Source organism: Telopea speciosissima, chromosome 5 (genome assembly GCF_018873765.1).
Source record: "Telopea speciosissima isolate NSW1024214 ecotype Mountain lineage chromosome 5, Tspe_v1, whole genome shotgun sequence".
Classification (NCBI taxonomy): Eukaryota; Viridiplantae; Streptophyta; class Magnoliopsida; order Proteales; family Proteaceae; genus Telopea; species Telopea speciosissima.
The window spans coordinates 11,917,516-11,935,849 of NC_057920.1; the positions used below are offsets into that span (position 1 = coordinate 11,917,516).

The 18,334-nt window shown below is 39.1% G+C and overlaps 2 protein-coding genes across 3 annotated transcripts in view; one reads left to right on the forward strand and one right to left on the reverse strand.

The window, feature by feature from the left end:
• LOC122661347 (mitogen-activated protein kinase kinase kinase 5-like) overlaps positions 1-6,050 on the forward strand; it is a 32,411-nt gene extending 26,361 nt beyond the window's left edge. For both annotated transcript variants that reach the window (XM_043856710.1, XM_043856712.1), the window contains exons 9-11: positions 4,626-4,835; positions 4,919-5,022; positions 5,146-6,050. In XM_043856710.1, coding sequence (XP_043712645.1) covers positions 4,626-4,835; positions 4,919-5,022; positions 5,146-5,380 — 549 coding nt within the window. In that variant the 3' untranslated portion in view covers positions 5,381-6,050. The remainder of the gene's footprint in view (positions 1-4,625; positions 4,836-4,918; positions 5,023-5,145) is intronic.
• A 1,836-nt stretch (positions 6,051-7,886) lies between these two features.
• Positions 7,887-18,119, reverse strand: LOC122661348. The gene is made up of 2 exons (XM_043856713.1): positions 17,480-18,119; positions 7,887-8,544 (listed from the first exon to the last, which is right to left on the reverse strand). Exons 1-2 carry the CDS (start codon positions 18,098-18,100, stop codon positions 8,188-8,190), a joined length of 978 nt encoding a protein of 325 aa, XP_043712648.1. The 5' UTR covers positions 18,101-18,119; the 3' UTR covers positions 7,887-8,187.
• Positions 18,120-18,334: the final 215 nt, after the last annotated feature.

The window sequence follows — 18,334 nt, forward strand, 5'->3', positions numbered from 1 at the left end:
TTAAAGTGTGAAAACCAAGATTAAATGTAAGATTTTAGACTCTTGGTTGAGAGTTTTCCTTCATTTTTCCGTTAGATTAGGAGTTGTATCGAGTCTGTGAGTGAAAATAGATTTTTTATGGAATGTATCGATGGTATTGGTATGTATCGAGCCGTATCAACCGATACATATCGATATGTATCAATACGTATTAAACCACCCACAAAACTCTTTATGGGACGTATCAATGGTATCGCTACGTATCGGCCCGTATAATCCGATACAATTCGAGACAGTCCATTTAAAAAAAATAAAAAAAGAGATGTATCGGTATGTATCGTATCGATATCGACTGATACCGATACGTATCGGTCGATACTTTAAACCATGCTTGTCTAGTTATCACCGCATTCGGGCGTTTACATGGCGCGTCACTTACGGGGGACACCCTAGTAAAAAGAGGATGGAAAGACATGAGATCGAGGGAAAAGAAATCATAACACAAAAGGATCCATGCAAGAGGTGATTGGCAGAATATTTTAAAGTGTCGGCTGCCAAACTGACGCACCACTAATTAGACGATAAGAATTGCAATCTTGGATCCAGATTGCTTGATGAATAGGGTGTGATCAGCATTGCTCTGTGTCTGACCAAAAGAGACCACCGCAACATGAAATCTTCCAAACCAAGCTCGTGGGGACTGCTTTAATCTATACAAAGCACGCTTCAAGTTGCATACTTTCCAATGAGTCTTCTTAGCAGCAAAACCAGGAAGAACATCCAGGTATACCTCATAAGAGAATACAATACTGTCCCTCTTTTGCTTTAGAATCTTATTTCTTATTTTAACTTCATAAAATACACTTCCTTCTTAGAACTATTACCCGTTACCCTTATTTTACTTTCCATTCCAAGTTTACCCCTCCCACTTATATGTTACATTCCGTTTTCTTGTGTCTTGAAGTTCCAATAAATTGCCGTAGTGCCATTACTTGTTACTTGTCTTTCTTAAGTGCTGGATTGATACAGAAATTATAGTTTTGCCTTTGTTCATAATATTTGAGTTGTTGAAGTGTTTGGGTGGTCCCAAAGAGATGTGAACCGGGTTTTGGAACCCGGATTGCACCAGTGGGCGTGACTTAGCAGGCATTTTTGAGAAAAACTGAGCCTGTCTCTTTATTAAAGTAGGCTAGTTAAACACTATAGCTAATCCTCACCCTCCCTCATCCCACTATCCTTGTCTGCCTCTCTCGTGTGTGTGCAAGCATTAGAAAAGGAAGAAGAAATGAAAGAATTAAGAAATAGGAATGAGTAGAAGAAAGAAAGAATAGAAGCATATGGGAATTATATGAGAAGAATAAGCGAGAAGACAGAAAAGAAAAGATAATAGTACTTGTTACCAATTAGGGTGATGCAGATACATCACAAAAGGGGCTTGTTTAGGGTTGAGTTGTATACATGTTGGACTTTTGGTCCATGGGGTTTTCAATGTAATAGGCCACTTTAATGGGCCTAAACTATGGGTATTAAGGCTGCATACGGGATTGCTTTTATTAGGGTTTAGTTTCTTTTAAGTGTCTTTTGGTTTAGTCTAATTGAACCAAGGTGGTCCAATTTAAGTTCTTTAATTATTTATTTTATTGTCATGAGTCCATATCAAACTTAAGTCATAAGCATGTTAAGAAATTTTGACTATGTTTTGAGTTAGTTCCTTTAGTATTTCAGTTTCCTAGTCAAATTATGTTTTCTAATTAGTTAAGGATTGGGTTAGGCCTTTCCTTTTCAGTGTAGGAGTCTATTTTTGAGTCTTCTATATAAGTTTGTAAGGGAGGCTAGCATTGTACACATATTTGATAAATAAAGTTGCTGCTTTTGCTCCTCTTCTTCTCCATTGAAGATCTCTTGTGTTTGATCAAGGAGATTGGTGTTTGATCCAATCGAGCACCTTGCAGTGTGAAGCCCGGGTGTTATTTTCTGCTGTTCTTGTTCTGAAGCTGTTGATATACTACTGGATTTCTATTTCTTCTATATTCTTTTGCCATTATTAACAAGTTAATCCTGAAATTTCTGCAACTAGAATCCCTATTTCTAGAAGATTACAAGCTCTTTTTTTTTTTTTTTGAGATTAAGCAATCCAACCGTTAAAATATTTTCAACTTTTGACCTACTGTTCCATACCCTTATCCATGAGCTCGATTTGAATTTCAGCATATTCTGACCTGCTGATTTTGAATTATTAGAGTTTTTCTTAGTCTGCCCCTACCCCATCCTAGCTACCGTTTTAAACATCATCGAGTTAATATTTTCATGATCTACATGTCATTTGTTTCTGAACCTATATACAGAATCGAGTATCAAGTTCAGACCTAATTTTTTGAATTCAGTTTTGACTTTGGAAATTACTGTTTTATCCCTATCAGTTGCTGCTTGTTTTCCTTCATCGATATACTGATTTGAAATCTGTTTTATTCATTACTTCATATCAGCTTTCAGTGTGAATTGATTCTTCTGTTTTCCCATTCTTGTTTGCTGATTATTACCTAAATACCGTTCTCCTAGATCTGTTAAGATTGTCCTATATAGCTTGAATTATTCTTTAATTTAAAAATCTTTTCTATTGGCTACTGTTTTGAGTCTTTCAAACACAGTACTACATTATAGGGTACATGTGACGATTGCACTCAACCTTCATAACAGGATTCTAATATCCCATGAAAGCCTTCATTTCCGTGCTCAGTATCCAATTTCAATTCGCTAAGCCTACCAAAGCTGGATTTCGGGCAGGGGTGGGGAAACGTAGAAATTAGTTCATGCCACGACGATCTATATGGAAGGGCAGTCTTGTTGATGCAAAACTGGACCGATCCCACATTGATGTTCATGGTTATAAAAGCTTCTATGTTCCATGACAAATGAGGACATAAAAGTTATTTATATAACTTAGACTCAAACTCTAATTAAAAACTAAGACTCTTTAAGATCTAAAGATCCAGTTTGCTGAACTATACTTTTGATATAGACAATTCAACTCAACCCAACTGAGCATTATCCCAGCTAAATGGGGATAGCTACACAAATCCTGTTTCACCATTCTTTTCAGAGCCATACTCGTTGATAGAGGAAAACTACAAATATGGTGCATAGATAATTCTTTTAATGACCAGGCTTAAAATAAAAATAGGGAAACACCTTACTACTTTTAGGACTAAGTTAACGCAATGGACATTCATAAAGCCGAGAATTCTTAGCAGCCATTCAACTTAGTAAACTTGGCTGTTGGGATTCAAATTTAATCTTTCTTTTCCAACCATTGAAGTTGTTTCTGAATGTATTTGAAATGGATTGGGTGTTCCCTAAGGCTGTGGAAAAGTTTGGTTTGGGTGTGGCCTTATGCTCCATTTGTTTGTAGAATGAAGGTTTAATGGGGAGTAGTTTAATTAGCAGCCTTAGGTGCATATGGGAGGACTAGAATGCCATACTTTCTTGTAATGATTACACGGTATGTCGGTATCCCAGTTGGTGATAGATTGTATCATTTCCAAGGTCTCTCACTGGGCTTAGATGGATGAGTGTCTCAGAGGCGTTCTTGTTGGGAGCTGTTTACAGATTGGGAATCTTGATCTTTCAAGGGTGAGGGTGGACAGAGTGGCAGCTATTTGGAAGCCTCTGCCTAAGGTAGTAATGGAGTTAAATTTTTAGGTTGCTCCATTAGAAACCCAGGACCCTTTAAGGTTTGTGGATCTATTCGGTGTCAGTCATTGAGTCCTTAGTGCCTATTCGGATCCAATAATGGAAAAATGGAGCCTACTTGTGCAGAACTGCTCCTGCTGAAAATTGGATTGGATCTTGTTCTGGTGTTAATAGAAGACAACAACAAGATTGTCCAAACATTCTCACTTGGATATCTATTCCTTCTGAGGAGCCTTGGAGGTTTGCACCTCATCAGATTCATTTGCCACCTTGCATCTAGACTGGATTGCTCCTTTCCATGGAATCCAACTGGGGTTAATGAGATCTCCAATTATATGGCTAAGCAGAAGGTTGTTCATCCTAGGGTGCGTTATTGAAGTATTATTCCATTTTCCCCACCTCTTTTCTGTCCTCTCCTGTTGTTGTTGTTGTTGTTATAAGCTAGTTGTGGCTTCAATTCTTTTGGAGGTTTGTTGTATCTTGCTTCTCTTGATCTTTGAATAACTGTTAGTTATTAAATAAAGAAATAAGAAATAAATTGAAGAGCTGTTGTATCAAAATGTTACTGTTCGAATTGTTAAGTGACCAAGTTGTGGTTGGTAACTGGTAAGTATATAAAGGGCATACCCAATGCACGAGGCTTCCGCCACAATGTACGCAGCTTTACCTCTGCTTCGTGGAGAGGTTGTTTCCCAACTTGAACCCACGACCACTATGTCACAATGGACCCAATTACTCAATTTGACTTTTAAATTTGAACTTACATGGCTTTCTTTTCCATTCTAATCTTTTATGGGTTCATATGACAAATGTGATTAGACATGAAGATTTCCATCTCATCCCCCTTCCCCTTGCATATTTGTTTTCTTGTCTTGTCTCTCTTGTTGTTTTGTATCCTTTTACTTTTTTTGTCTTCCCAGCAGTTAAGCTGAATTTTATATTTTCTACAAATGCAGGCTGCAGCCATGTTTAAGGTTTTGAGAGAATCCCCTCCAATACCAGAAACGTTATCTCCGGAGGGCAAGGATTTCCTTGAGTGCTGCTTTCGAAGAAATCCTGCTGAGAGGCCATCAGCCAGCATGCTATTAGAACATCGTTTTGTGAGGACTTCGCACCATTCAGATGTTCCTGCTTTCACCCAAGTTTTCGCTGGAATGAAGTTGGCGGTAAGTCAAAATATTAACAAATCGTTTTTAATCATAAGTAGTACATCTGTTTTGACGATATTCTAATCAAATATTCATTACAGGATAATGCTCATAGTCCAAAAGAGTGGACTAAATATAATAAAACTGACATGTTGCCTATCTCCCCAAGCACACCAACTACCAAAGGGAAACTGACGTTTACTGGGTAGGCTTCTCTACATCACACCTCCCCAACCAGTCTGCTCAGAAATTACCACTCTTAAATTAGTAAATTACTTCTGCAAGACCACCGGATCCAGCTTCATGCATGATTATTCTTTTTCTCCAGTGCAACTATTCAACGACCTCATCCTGAAACTGGCAAATCCGCAGTGGTCATTCGTCATTCTCCTCGATCTACCCTTGAGGCCCTTCCAAGTTTATCTCCTCCACATTCGAATCACATGACACAGAGTCCCAGATCTTCTCCGAATGTTCTCAATGGTATTCATGTGGGTGTTGGGAGCAATAATTTTTCTGCTCTTCCGAGGACTCATGGGAGGGACTTTGCTGACCTTTTTTGAGGTGGGTTGATTGTATTAGACCATGGTTCCGATCGGAGAATGGCTCAATGCCCTCATGTCATCAAGTGAACGTGGAGGAGTGATTTAAGTTCCTGTTGTGAATATGCATCAGAGCTGCAGTAAAGAGAATGATCACATTTGCATCTGGTGCCTTCTTTGGTCATCAGCTCCCAGTTCTCATCAACACCGAGGCTCCTGTAAAAGGTTCATAGAAGTAATGTGGTTTTGCTCTTTTTTATTATTATTATTTTTTTATTTATAGCTTGAAAAATCCAACTCAGGGTTGGGATGTTAAAGCAGGTTTCTGACAACATTAATTTAGGGCCTTCAGTTCCAAAAGTTCTTGGTTCTTTGCTTACCCTAAAGCTTTCTTCTAATATACATATCCTAAAATTCAATCAAAGTGAGTTTGTAGATATTAGGTTCAGTAGTTGGCCTGGTGATCAGATAAACCTGTGCCGTATCTTTTTATTGTATACAAGGAACTCCAAGGATGTGATGTAATTTGTTACTTATAGTTGTCAGTAGCGGTGTCATGGTTGTGTTCGGTCTGCATGTCTGGGTTGTTGATCTAATATTTGTTAACTGTGGGCAATCACTCTCATCATATGTAATATGAATATGAATGTGCATAATGCAAAGATTAAAACTTTGTTGTTCTTTGCAGTTGGACCAGTGTTTGTTACCATTTTCCTTTGCTCTCGTCTTTGATTGGGATGATAGTCAGGTTATAGAACCCTCTGTTTACTCGTAAAGTTGAGTATTTGAGATCTGTTTATTAGTAGTGTTGTGTGTTTTATAAGTGGATCCAGAAAGCTTTGCCGATCAGAAATGGCTAAATCCTAGCAGTTGTGTCATTAGATCGGGAGGGGAGTGGGATGGTCTTGGTGGGTATTTTGTACTGTATCGAACCTCCCCACATGGTAGCGATCCAATTAAAGATTTTGATAGACTTGATTCCAGCAAGCGTACGGATAAAAACATTAGGATTTGGATTGAAAGAACATGAAACTCTCCATCGAGAAAAAGAAAAGGTTTCAGGTACAGATGGAGCGGGAATCTTTTGTTTGAGTGACCCTTCCCCGAGTCAGCCCAGTTAGAAAGGGGAGGGTCCGCTCTGTCTAGACTGCATCTTGGGAGTTTGACCTTTGTGGGTTTGATTGGTTGATATTTGGATGTGATTTTCCTACATAAACGTGAAGGAAGGACTCTCCTTAAAATGGGCACCTAGATTTGCCACGTGGTAGGTTATACAGGGCTGAAATCTTTAAGGGACGCTGTTCTCTGTGTGCAGCCTGTGCCCAAGCACATAGGAGTGGGTGCAATGACCACCCTGCCTCCCTAAGTGGAGGCCCATGTGCTTGGGCGCAGCCTGCGCTGCAGCACAGAGAGAATATTCTCCCTAAAAATAGGTAGATCCCAATGTCCCTTAATCACATGTTAAAGTTTCGGTGCACACAAGTTTTACCAAATGAAAAAAATATATATTGAAAAATTAGCATTAGATGAAAGTGTAAATGAATTTGAGGCTGAATTTGATATGTGGTCTATTTAGATAATTCCTTAGAAATCCTACAGTCGGATTTTCCATATCACTCTTCCATGTGTCCAAACTAGATATGCCCCCAAGGAGATTATTCTCTAAATAATTGTATCGGAAAAAAAAAATTATTGCTATTTGCACACTATTGGGATGTTAGGAATCAAATATTTTCACAATCTAATTTCCTTTTTTTTATTTTTTTGTTGGTAAAACACAACCTAATTTCAAACTAATGGATAATAATAATGAACACTGTTCCGGGAAATCCTTTTTCCTTTAACCTTCGGAGAATCACTTGGGGTAATATAATGAACTGAATTAATGGCTAATCCTTCCCTTGGAAGCCTTAAAGTTATTTAAATATTTTTTTGATAACAACCTTAAAAAGTTAATGTTGGTGAAGTTATCAACTCAACACTAGGCCGGGAACGCTAGCATGGGATGTGTCTTGCATCTAATCAATTTACATTTATTTATAGGGAAGGGTTTGCTGCCGGTGGAATGGACCTTGTGCCAGCGTGGGGAAGAGGAAAATGAGGGGTTGCGTAGGGACACCCAACAAGAGGGGTGGCAAGGTCATTTTGCCCCCTTGTGTGGGCGCAGCAGAACGCAGAAGGACTAAACCATGCATTCACACCATAAGATCAATAAACTTTCAAAATCATTGACCTTCAAGGTTGGAGATGTAATGGTAGAATGACAATCTGTATGTGTTATGCCCCATTTTCCTAACTTTGGCTTGCAAAGGATGGACAACATGATTTGAAACTACTAAGATCATACAGCTGGAAAGAACCATAATACAAAACCTTTCAAAGCCTTCAATTGACTCTGCAACTCTGTATACATTGAAGCAGCAAACTACAATGAGAACAACATCCATAACAGTATGATCTCCAACAAGGAGGGAAGTGACAAAGGTAGAGAAAGCATGTAGTGTAAAAGTAACAGAATGCATAGCATCTGGATACAAATATATCATCTGCTTGTATACTAGATCCTTTTAGGACCTTGTACCTGAATTAGTTTTTCATGCTGATGAAAAGCTGAACACGGAGATACGTACCTTCAATACTGCGTAAACTACCTCGTAGAAAATTAAGTAACTTCACCAGTTCATCTGACCCTCTCCTCAACAGATCCTGCCTTCCAGCATCAAGTATTTAATAGCATAATGTCACACTCCATGTCATTTCACTCCTAGACAGGAAGTGGAAAAATTGTTCATGATACAAGTTAGTCTGATTTGAAAAGCTCCTCCATTTTACTTGGTGCAGTGAGCATCTGTACCATGCTGAGTGCACTGGTGATAACCCATGCTACCAAGAAACTCCCGAATCTCTTTGGCACTGCTATTGCTAGCTTGCAGCAAGCGTTCGTCTTCCTCGTATATTAGGTAGGGCGCTTTGCCTCTCTTTCTAGACAACAGCTTAGAGGCTCCTCTCAATACATGATATTCCCAACCTTGAACATCAATCTTGAGTAAAACCACCTCTTGTGATTCTGGGATCACTTCATCAAGAGGAATAGACCTCACCTGAAGCTCAATCTCCTCATTGGACTTGAATGCCAGCTTTGCACCTACGGCAGAAACCGCACTGTTGTCCAGCCTTCCAACCAACTAGGGGGAAAAAGATGGAAAAGATGAGCAACAAAGTGGTCAAATGGGATATTGAACAATTACAAACACATAAAAACTGTTTAAGAAGCCATACCTATTTATCCATACCATGCATAGGGATGGGAATCCATATGATATACCAGTATTGAAAAGGATCATGGAACACAGAAGCTCAATGCAAAAGCATCTTTTTTTTACATTAATTAAAACTCAATCTTGAAACAAGGGTAGCAAGTAAAATAGAGTTAAGAACAAGAAATGCATTTGAATCCCCAAAAGAAAACCCTTTTAGAAACACGAAAGTCTACTCTGTTAATGTTTTTTTTTTTTTGGGATGGAGATAGCCCTCAGAGGTTCGCTCACTTTTGTAGATGGATTAAGCTCTTCGATTCAATAGCAACAAGATTGCAGATGACTTGGCTAGACAGGACGGCAACCAATAGTCAGTTATGAAACTGATTGCCATACTTGCCTGTATTCTTTTGCTTCGTCCATCTCTTTGCTCAATTGTGGAAGGTCAATGCATTTGCCACTTGGGGTTTTTATCATTCATTCTTTCTAATGAATGGTTTGGATTGGCTGTGTGTCAAAATTCCAGACTCAAATTGAATTATATACCCTCCAAGGTACTAAATGCACCCTAAGTAGTTCATGTAGCATGCACCCTCTCGCTCATCCTGGATTTTTCAATGCTTTATTTTGCCATTTGGCCAACTCCATTGGGCTGAAACTACTTGATATAACCTGTCCACAAAATTTCAATCACATCCCACCTGTAGATGGCACAACTAGATTCTATATTGAATGTCTAGGAAAACCACTCCTTCTAGTTATTCATTAGGGAGGAGAGGAGGAGAAGCATAGTTGTCAAGGCGTAAACCTAAGTGCCTTGTTGGTGTTGCCTTGCATCCAGGGCCCCCTCCAATGCCTTGGGTCACCTAGGCCCTACATGATAACACTTCTGTTTCTCTATTTCTCTATTTTTTTTGTTCCTGGGAACAAAAAAACAGAATAGATTGTTACCGCCGGTTCATTTTTTTGTTCCTGGGAATGAACCAACAACAAATAGTTGCTGAGAAATAGAGAAACATATGCTTTAATTTGGAACTTCTTTAATTTGGAACTTCTTTTGTTCCCAAAAACAAAAGGGAGAGAAATAAGCGGGAGAGTTGCACTTTAATGAGCACATGGTCAATATGATGGGCAAAATAGTAATTTCATGTTCAAAATAAAATACCACCTCCACCGCCACAGCCACCACCACCACCACTACCATAGCCTCCATGTACGCCTTCAAAACCTCTACGATCTCTCCCAACATATCCATTCAGATCACACCCTATAATAATCTTTTCGCCTTGACTAAAACCTTGCACTAATTCATCCATTTGTTCCCAAAATTGTAACTTACTACTTTAATCTAAGGGAAATTTTCACGTACCTCCCCTGAGGTATCACGTAATTACAAAAACACCTGTCAATTTTGGGAAATTTCGCGTGCCCCCCCTATTTTTCTAAAAAGTTTAACACATGCCCCCATTCCGTTGGACTAACAACGTTAAAATCAATGGGTAAAGAGACAAAAATGCTCTTGCAAGAAAGAAAAAAAAACCTGCAACTCATCTTCCCCAAATCGTTTAGTGTTTGAAAAAAAGGGAAGATGAGCTGTAGGTTAGGGCCTCCTAGGTGAGGATTGGTTCCATGAAAATCATTATTGAGGGCTCAGACTGACCAAAAGGGATCATTCTAAATTGGTGGAAGTGAAATTGTTCTGTGATTGAGGAAGTCCCTCCCAATGAACACATTCCCCTCAACTTCCTATATTGTAAACAAGCTTACAAGGTAGCTTTGCAGCTTCAGATCGTATGCAAATCTAACTATCGAGCAGGTTCAGAACAAGGCCTGAATTTGGTCAATTAACAGAGTTCCAACCCGACTATGATTTGTTTGGGTTATAGGCCATTTATAGATGACCATTTCCTTTTATCAATCGATCAGGCAACTATGGCAGAGACCAAACCAAGAGAAAAGAATACAGGCCATTCTCATTAAACCTGTGCACACTGACCCAGGTTTTGAACCAACAATCCAAGTTTTGGTAGACAAGACAGAGTTATTCACCAGGCATCGCTTACAGAACATCTCGATGCATCCACCGATCCATCTAGTCGACCTTCTGATTCTGCAATGGATGCACTGAAGAAGGAAGGAGAAGAATCAAAGGAAAGTTCCGTTGTGATAACCGAAGCTGTGATGTGTCCTGCTGATGCTGCCATGGCTACTGTGTCCGATCTTCAGAAAAAGATCTGTCGTGCAGAGCATTTTGGGATGTTCGTTCAACTCTCAGAAGAAGTAAAGAGGAAAGGTTCATTTTTTCTTTTATTTTTCCCTTAATATATTTTACTGCGGAGGTTTCTGTGAACGAGGAGGGTTTAGTGTGTTCTATGATACATGTTAGGGTTCTTGCGGTTTTCAGCGTATATTGCGTTATTTCTGAAAATTCTGGGTTTTCTGAGGCCTTAACTTACAACTCATCTTCCCTTTTTCAAACCCTAAATGATTTGGGGAAGATGAGTTGCAGGTTTTTTCTCTTTTTTTTTGCAAGGGCATTTTTGTCACTTTACCCATTGACTTTAACGTTGTTAGTCCTACACTAACGGAATGGGGGAATAAGTTAACTTTTTAGAAAAGTAGGGGGCACGCAAAATTTCCCAAAGCTGACGGGTGCTTTTGTAATTATGTGATACCTCAGGGGAGGTACATGAAAATTTCCCTTAATCTAATCCTACTTGGGGTGCGTAGGCGCTAATTACATTGACAACATCTTTCTTCAACACAAGCTTGATGGATATAATCCTATCTCCAAATCTTTTAACATCCACCACATCAATTTTTAGATCTTTGTCCACTACTATGCTCACTCGACTTCTATTACTTTGATCTCCCATATACCAAAGTTTAAAGTCGTCCAACACCTTAGCTTTTTTACCCTTCCATATAGTCTCTTGAATACAAATAATATTAATCATTCTTCTCCTCACAACATCCATCAACTCTAGACTCTTACCCGTTAAGGTTCCAATAATCCAAGATGCTAATCTAATTCTATGCTTTTGGACTAGTATCTTAACTTGCACTAGTCCACTGTGCAAGAACCCTTGCGTACTTGTCAGCGCAACCGGGCGCCGCAGCAGTGCATCACTTACAGGGGACCCCTTGCAAAAGGTTTATAGGATATGTTTCTAAGAAAATAAAAGTACTCATAAAATAGGATCCATGCAAAAAGGGGATTAGCTGAATATAATAAGGTGCCGACTGCCTACCTAACGCACCAATAAAAATATAAATATATACAATAAAGTAAAGTGAGAGGAGCACCCTAATGTATTACACAGACAATCTCAACACTTAAAATAGAGCGCATAACATGATGCATAGTCACCAGGAAATCAGTAAAGGTACCAAATATAACAAAGAACTACATCTAGTCTAACATATGCACTTTGAGACCCCTGATACGGTGGAATAAACAAAGCAAATGAGTCAAGTAAAGCAAGGTCGTTATAGTGCAGTATAAAGGAATAATTGAATAGGAATAAAGGAATGAATAATGCAAGAATTAACCTCGAACCAGGGAAACCAGCAGGAGATCGATTGCAGCAGGATCGACACAATGAAAGGAACAGCAGCAGGGTTCAAGACTGAGGTCTAGTGGGCTCCTTAGGGGCCGGAAGCAGTCCTCCAAGTATCACTCTGATTGGGAAGAAGAGTGCTGAGATCAAGACCTTCGAATCAGCAACAGTGAATAAGGAACTGATGCAGCCGTAAGTGTGAAAAGTGGTCTTCTTTGCCCCTGGACAGCAACAGCAGATTCAGTTGTTTAGGATGCTCTCTAGGTCTTCACAAATGTAGTAGCAGGTAGCAGCACTTGATTGCAGTCACACAACAGCAGAAACAGTAGGGAATCGAATAGAGAAGAAGTAGAAGATAGGAGAAAAAGGGAAAAGGGATAAGGAGATTGGCTCTCTCAGCCAGGCCTCCCAGCCCTTCATGTCACACACATGGACAAGAGAAAAGTTGCTCCAAGCAATAATAATCAACTTCATTAAATCGTCTGTTTGGCTTCTAAAAGCCTTATATATAAATAGTTAGCAATGACTTGCTCTTCAAATTACAAAAATTAGAAAGTTTTAACTTTGACAAGTCCTAAAATTGGAAACTATAAAAATAGAAACAATAAAATAGTAAGTCTCGAATTGGGATCTCTCTCGCATGCAAATTTTCTATCGGGAAACCCTCGAAACTTCTATTATCGTTGGTAGGAGCGGCAGGATGATGATGAGTATATAAATAAAGAAATATGAGACCAAAAAGAAGAAATGGCAAGAGAAAGATATTGTATATCGATGGAGGTGCATTGCTGATGTGGAAAACAGGGCAAGGATTCTCTACAATAACACTGTTAAAAAAAAGGGAATTAGTGCAGCTTGGTAGTGCCTTTGTTTAGGGTAAAAAATTTCACAGGTTCAAATCCTGTCATCCCTACCTATTACTTCTCCTCTGGGCAGTAACGATGGATCAATTGAGGTCAAAACAAATTGGACATAAATAATCTTTCATTTTATGATAGGTAATGAATGCAAGGTGTTTTGGGAAAAAAGAATCCTTTTCTTTACAGTTTTATTCTTATCTATTGTGAGAGACTTGGATTACAAGCAACGAAACTAAAATAGAAACTAACTGAAATATAAACTTCTAAATAAAAGCTAAGCAACTAAAATAGAAACTCTAATTTAGAAACAAATAATTAACAAAATAGAAACTAGGTCTATGCCAAAATAGAAACTAAATTAATAGCAGCTTCTAATAGAATATTCCACCACTATCCAGCACCTAATCATCACACCAGCAGTCCATATCAACCCCAAATCACTGTTCACGTGAACACTGTCGCACGAACAGTAACTCGTGGTACTGTTCACGTGAACCTTTTTCTTTTTTTTTTTTTAAAAATTCTGTCTGTCTTCTTCATGCTTCGATCTACATCAATAAATATCTCAAGTCTCCACACAAGTAACTCAATAAGTAACTCTTAAATAGTCATCTTATAAACTCCATTTTTTCATTCAATAAGGTTGTAATCCATTAACTTCGCACCATATCAGTCACAATAATAGTCAACCATGGGTATTGGTTGGCCATGCACCTCATCTTGTATACCAATACCTCTTGTAGGTTGTGGCCTTTTTTTTTTTTTTTTTAAGACAACCGAATACAACAACAACAACATTATGAGGGACCAGCACAAGGGAGGCACAATGACCCTACAAGTGAAAGGGGGGATGTTGATGTATTTTGAGAGAGCAGAATAGTGACAAAACTTAAGTTTACCTTAAAATAAGGTAATGAGTAAGAATTGCCCTCACACAAAAGTAAACAATATCAATCCACGACTCAATCCACTCCTAATGTTTCGGTTTTATATTAGGAGGGAGGGAAGCCATAAAAATATTGAAAGAACAAACAGGGCTCAACACGGCAAAAAAATCCAAAATCAGCGCGCCAAAAAGTGCACCGCGCATCGGACGGTTGAAGCTGTCCTTGGGATGCGGAGAGGTTCCGGGGTGAACATGCAATGTCCAAAAACTAAAGACTAAGGCTACGTTTGGTAACAGTCCGAACGCCGTTCTTCCGTTCTTTGAGAACAAAAAAAAGGAAAAAGTGTTTGGGTTGTCGGTTCCTTTTTTTGGTCTTTCAGAACGAACCAGAGGGAATCTTCATCAAAAGGACGTTCTTTACAAACCGTCTCAGACACGGTCTGTAAAGAACGAGAACAAATCTATCGTGGAAAAATGAAGTGAAGATCGAAAAAAAGGGGAAAAAACCCATGATTGCAAAACATTGATGAGAAGCTCGCCTTCGTGCTCATCCCCAACCCTCACTCTACAACTCGACTCCATTGCCAAGCTCGCCTTCGTGCTCCTGGTTCTGCTGCAACTCCGCCAAGGTCGTCTTCGTCCTCCAACGAAACAAGTACCTTCTTGTTCGTTCATTCCATTTCCCTCTCTTCCTCCCTCATTCTTCTCCTCTACCTCCAACAAACGAGCCTTACCCATCGCTCGACATGTCCACATACAAATCGTCAGTTTCCAAACCCTAAAAAGTCTCAAAATCCCTAGAAACTCATGCATCTAATCGATCTTCGTATTCGCTCGTCATCTCCATCTGAGGATTCATTCATCGTTAGCTAGGTTTTAGAAGTTGAATCTCTTCATCCCACCGCGAATCAGGTCTGTCGATGGTGTTATCATCGTTTTTGCTCATATTTTGTGTCAGATATTGGTAGAATCACCATGCGGTGGTAGATCGAAGAAATCTGAGGTGGGAAGGTATGGATTTGATAGGGTTCTTGATGAAATTTTTTAGGGTTTTTGAAATAGATAACTTCATCTTCAATGTAATGTACAAAATCTGCAGTTATCTCTATCTGTTTCTCTATTATCCATCTCTCTCTCTCTCTCTCTCTCTCTCTCTCAGCCTCTCAGGTTAGCAACTTCCCATTTTCTTGTTCCTTTCCTTTTCTCTCTTTCTCACCTCTACCCATTTCCCTCCTTCTTCTTTTGATTCCTCTTCAGCTTTCAGATATCTCTGTTTTGTATTTAAATTCCTTTGGTAGGTTTTCTCAAAACAGAGAAACTGAAGTTACTACTTCAGAACCCGTTTAGAAAATTTTAGGATCCTTTCTGGGTTGTTCTATTACTTCTGTTCTGGTTGAATTCTTGAAATTTTAGCTTATTGATCATAACCCATTTTGAATTATATACAGTTCAGTGTGCAGAGGAACAAAAACCAGTCTTTTGAGAAATGGAGAATTTTGTTGGGCTTTGTAAGGGAGACGATCAGATGGATTTACCTCCTGGGTGGGTTTCGATTCCACCCAACTGATGAAGAGCTTATAACTCACTATCTGTCCAAAAAGGTTATTGACAGCAACTTCTGTGCTAGAGCAATTGGAGATGTGGATTTGAATAACTTCTGTTTTGTATTTAAATTCCTTTGTTCTGAATTCAAGCAGCATATGAAGTAATTCACTACTTCTACCTGATTATCTATGGTGCATCATGATTATCAAAACTTAATTCTGAATTCAAGGCTTGGGTTTGAAAAAACCCAAGCCTTTGTTTTCCATACCATGGTTTTGGATTTGGAAAGATTTTCATCGAACGAGAATGAAAGCGAGGAGTTCTTTGTTAATTATTTGATTTGTTTTTAATGGGTCCTGAATATGTATAGGGCTGCTAGGTTCGATGTAGATTATAACAGGTCTTATGACGTCGTGCTGTGAGACTAAATGGTTCAATAAAAGGGTATTTGAGGTTTTGAATCTTGTCAATGGCATGAAACCATTTTGAGAATTATTGGAATGATTGTGATGCAGAGTCTCTTGTTTTTTTTGGACAAGAACTTCTGAGTTCATGGGCTTGTAATGTAAAGCGTATGGTTCGCTATTGGAGCAACTTTCACTTTATGGTACAATTTTAATGCAAGATAGTAGCATGCATTCTGCACAGTTGTTGTAAATATACTAGTCTTGATCATTGAAGTTGTAGTATTCCTCATGAGAGTTGGAGGTAAAGAACATGAGCATAGTAGAGGGCTAGAGGTACAAGTGATGGAGGTAGATAAAGAGGTGTATGCGACAAAGAAGGAAAGAGAGAGTGATAAGTTTGAAGTTTGGAAGGAAGAGAGAGCCCAACAGGGTTGGAGTAGATAGTGATTATATCATGAGTGCCTTATGTAGGGAAGAGAGAGCTCAATATGTTGGCATGTTCATTTCTATCTCACTGATGGTGTTGATTTTCATACCATGTGTATGTAGCGTAATATTATGCTCACTAATCAGCACACCAACCATTATCCATAAAAATTATGTTATATTTCTATTATATTGCCATGTTTCTTTTCTGAAATACTCACCTGACTTCAATGCTCTCAGTTTTTTATTTGTGTTAGAAATGCAGAAGTCCTGAACATTTTGTAAAGTAATTCCTTTGTGATGTATACAATGCAGAAGTCCTGAACATTTTGATCAAGTACTATTCTGCTTATTGTTCAGGTATACAAAGACAGGAATGTAGTTACACAACTTGTGAGACGAGCTGAAAGGGCTGGTTTCAAGGCAATTGCCCTCACTGTTGATACTCCAAGACTAGGTCGCAGGGAAGCTGATATCAAAAACAGGTACACCTGAAACATGCTAGACAAAAATAACTTGAAAGATTAGGTGGAGCAGTTTTGACACTGCACCAGCCCATGGGAGTTGATTTTTGAGGTCTTAAACTAAGCATGTGAAAATTTTTCCCGGTTACTTTATATGTACATGGTTAGGGTTCTATATTGAAAGAGGGGGGAGGGGGGGGGATTTCATTAGTTATTACCAAATTGATGGGTCTTTAGCTCAAATTGGTGGTTCGAATCCACCAAGGCCCTTTTTATTCAGCTGTTCATAGCATAGTCAGTTATGGCACTAATCCACACAAGAACCCAATATTAATGGCATTTTTTAAATTTGACATTTTTATAATTACTTTGGTTATGTTAATGATATATTTTACTTTTATGCTAAGATTGGTAAGAGAGAAAAGGGTTTTAAAGTATTTTTTGGTATAAGTTACAAGGAAATGGCATTATTATAATTAATATCAAATTTGGAAAAACAGGTTTTACCAAACACCATTTTTGTTCTGAACACGTTCTTGAGACCGTTACCAAACAGTCATTTTCAGTAACTGAACGACGTTCCAGACCAGAAACACTCATTTCTCGTCAAGAACGGGTGGTCTTAGTTCAGACCGTTACCAACCATAACCTACTTAAACAACGAAAAGAATGAGAATACTATTATTATTATTAAATAAAAATGAGAGAATAATACCTTATGGAAAGTGATATTCCCGATCCGATCCGAAGCGGCAGCCTCAAACACAGTAACCACGTCCCATACCCGATTCAGGAAAACGCCATCACAGATCCTCTGCAGATTCTCAAAAACAGGATCAAAGGCCAAGACCTTAAACCCCATAGCAGCGGCAGCGAAAGTCGCCATTCCCACATTTGCACCCACATCGACGACGACGTATCCACCATCCCCACCGCCACCTTGTTCTCTCAACTTCTCCAGAACCTCCTGAATCGTCACAGAAATATCAGGCTTTCTGAAAGGCTTCCCTTTAAGCATTCGAACGATGTTCTTGTGAGGCTTATCGGGTAAGGAGCCGAGATCAGCAAGAGAGTAAAGGAACGGGTAACGAACACCTTCGACAACGTTAGCAATCACCGGGTAACCCTGAGGGCATTTGTAGCAGTCGAAAGGTTGGATCGAACGGAAGGGAAATGGGGTTTTGAAGATCCGCTCTTTAGTGAAATTTGGGTTTGGAATTGAAGTTCGGGAGAGGTATGAGAGGAAGATTAGGACAAGAGTGAGCGGGAAGAGTAAGAGGAGGTTTCGAGAAGAGAGTAATGGTGAGGGTTTTTCCTTTTTGCATGCATTCGCCATGGAAAAGAAGCTCACGAGATGAATCTTTTTAATCAAGGGCCATGACCAACTACAGCTAAGAGCAACTACCTAGGGGAAGGGTAACAGTGCCTTAATAGATCACAAATGTGAGCACGAGAATCGAACCCATGACCTCCTGTGGGGGGCAAGCACTTCAACCGGCAAGAGCGGCTGTTCAGCACGAGATGAATTAGGACTTCAACTGAAACACTGTTGTTTCTGTTACTTCTGCAA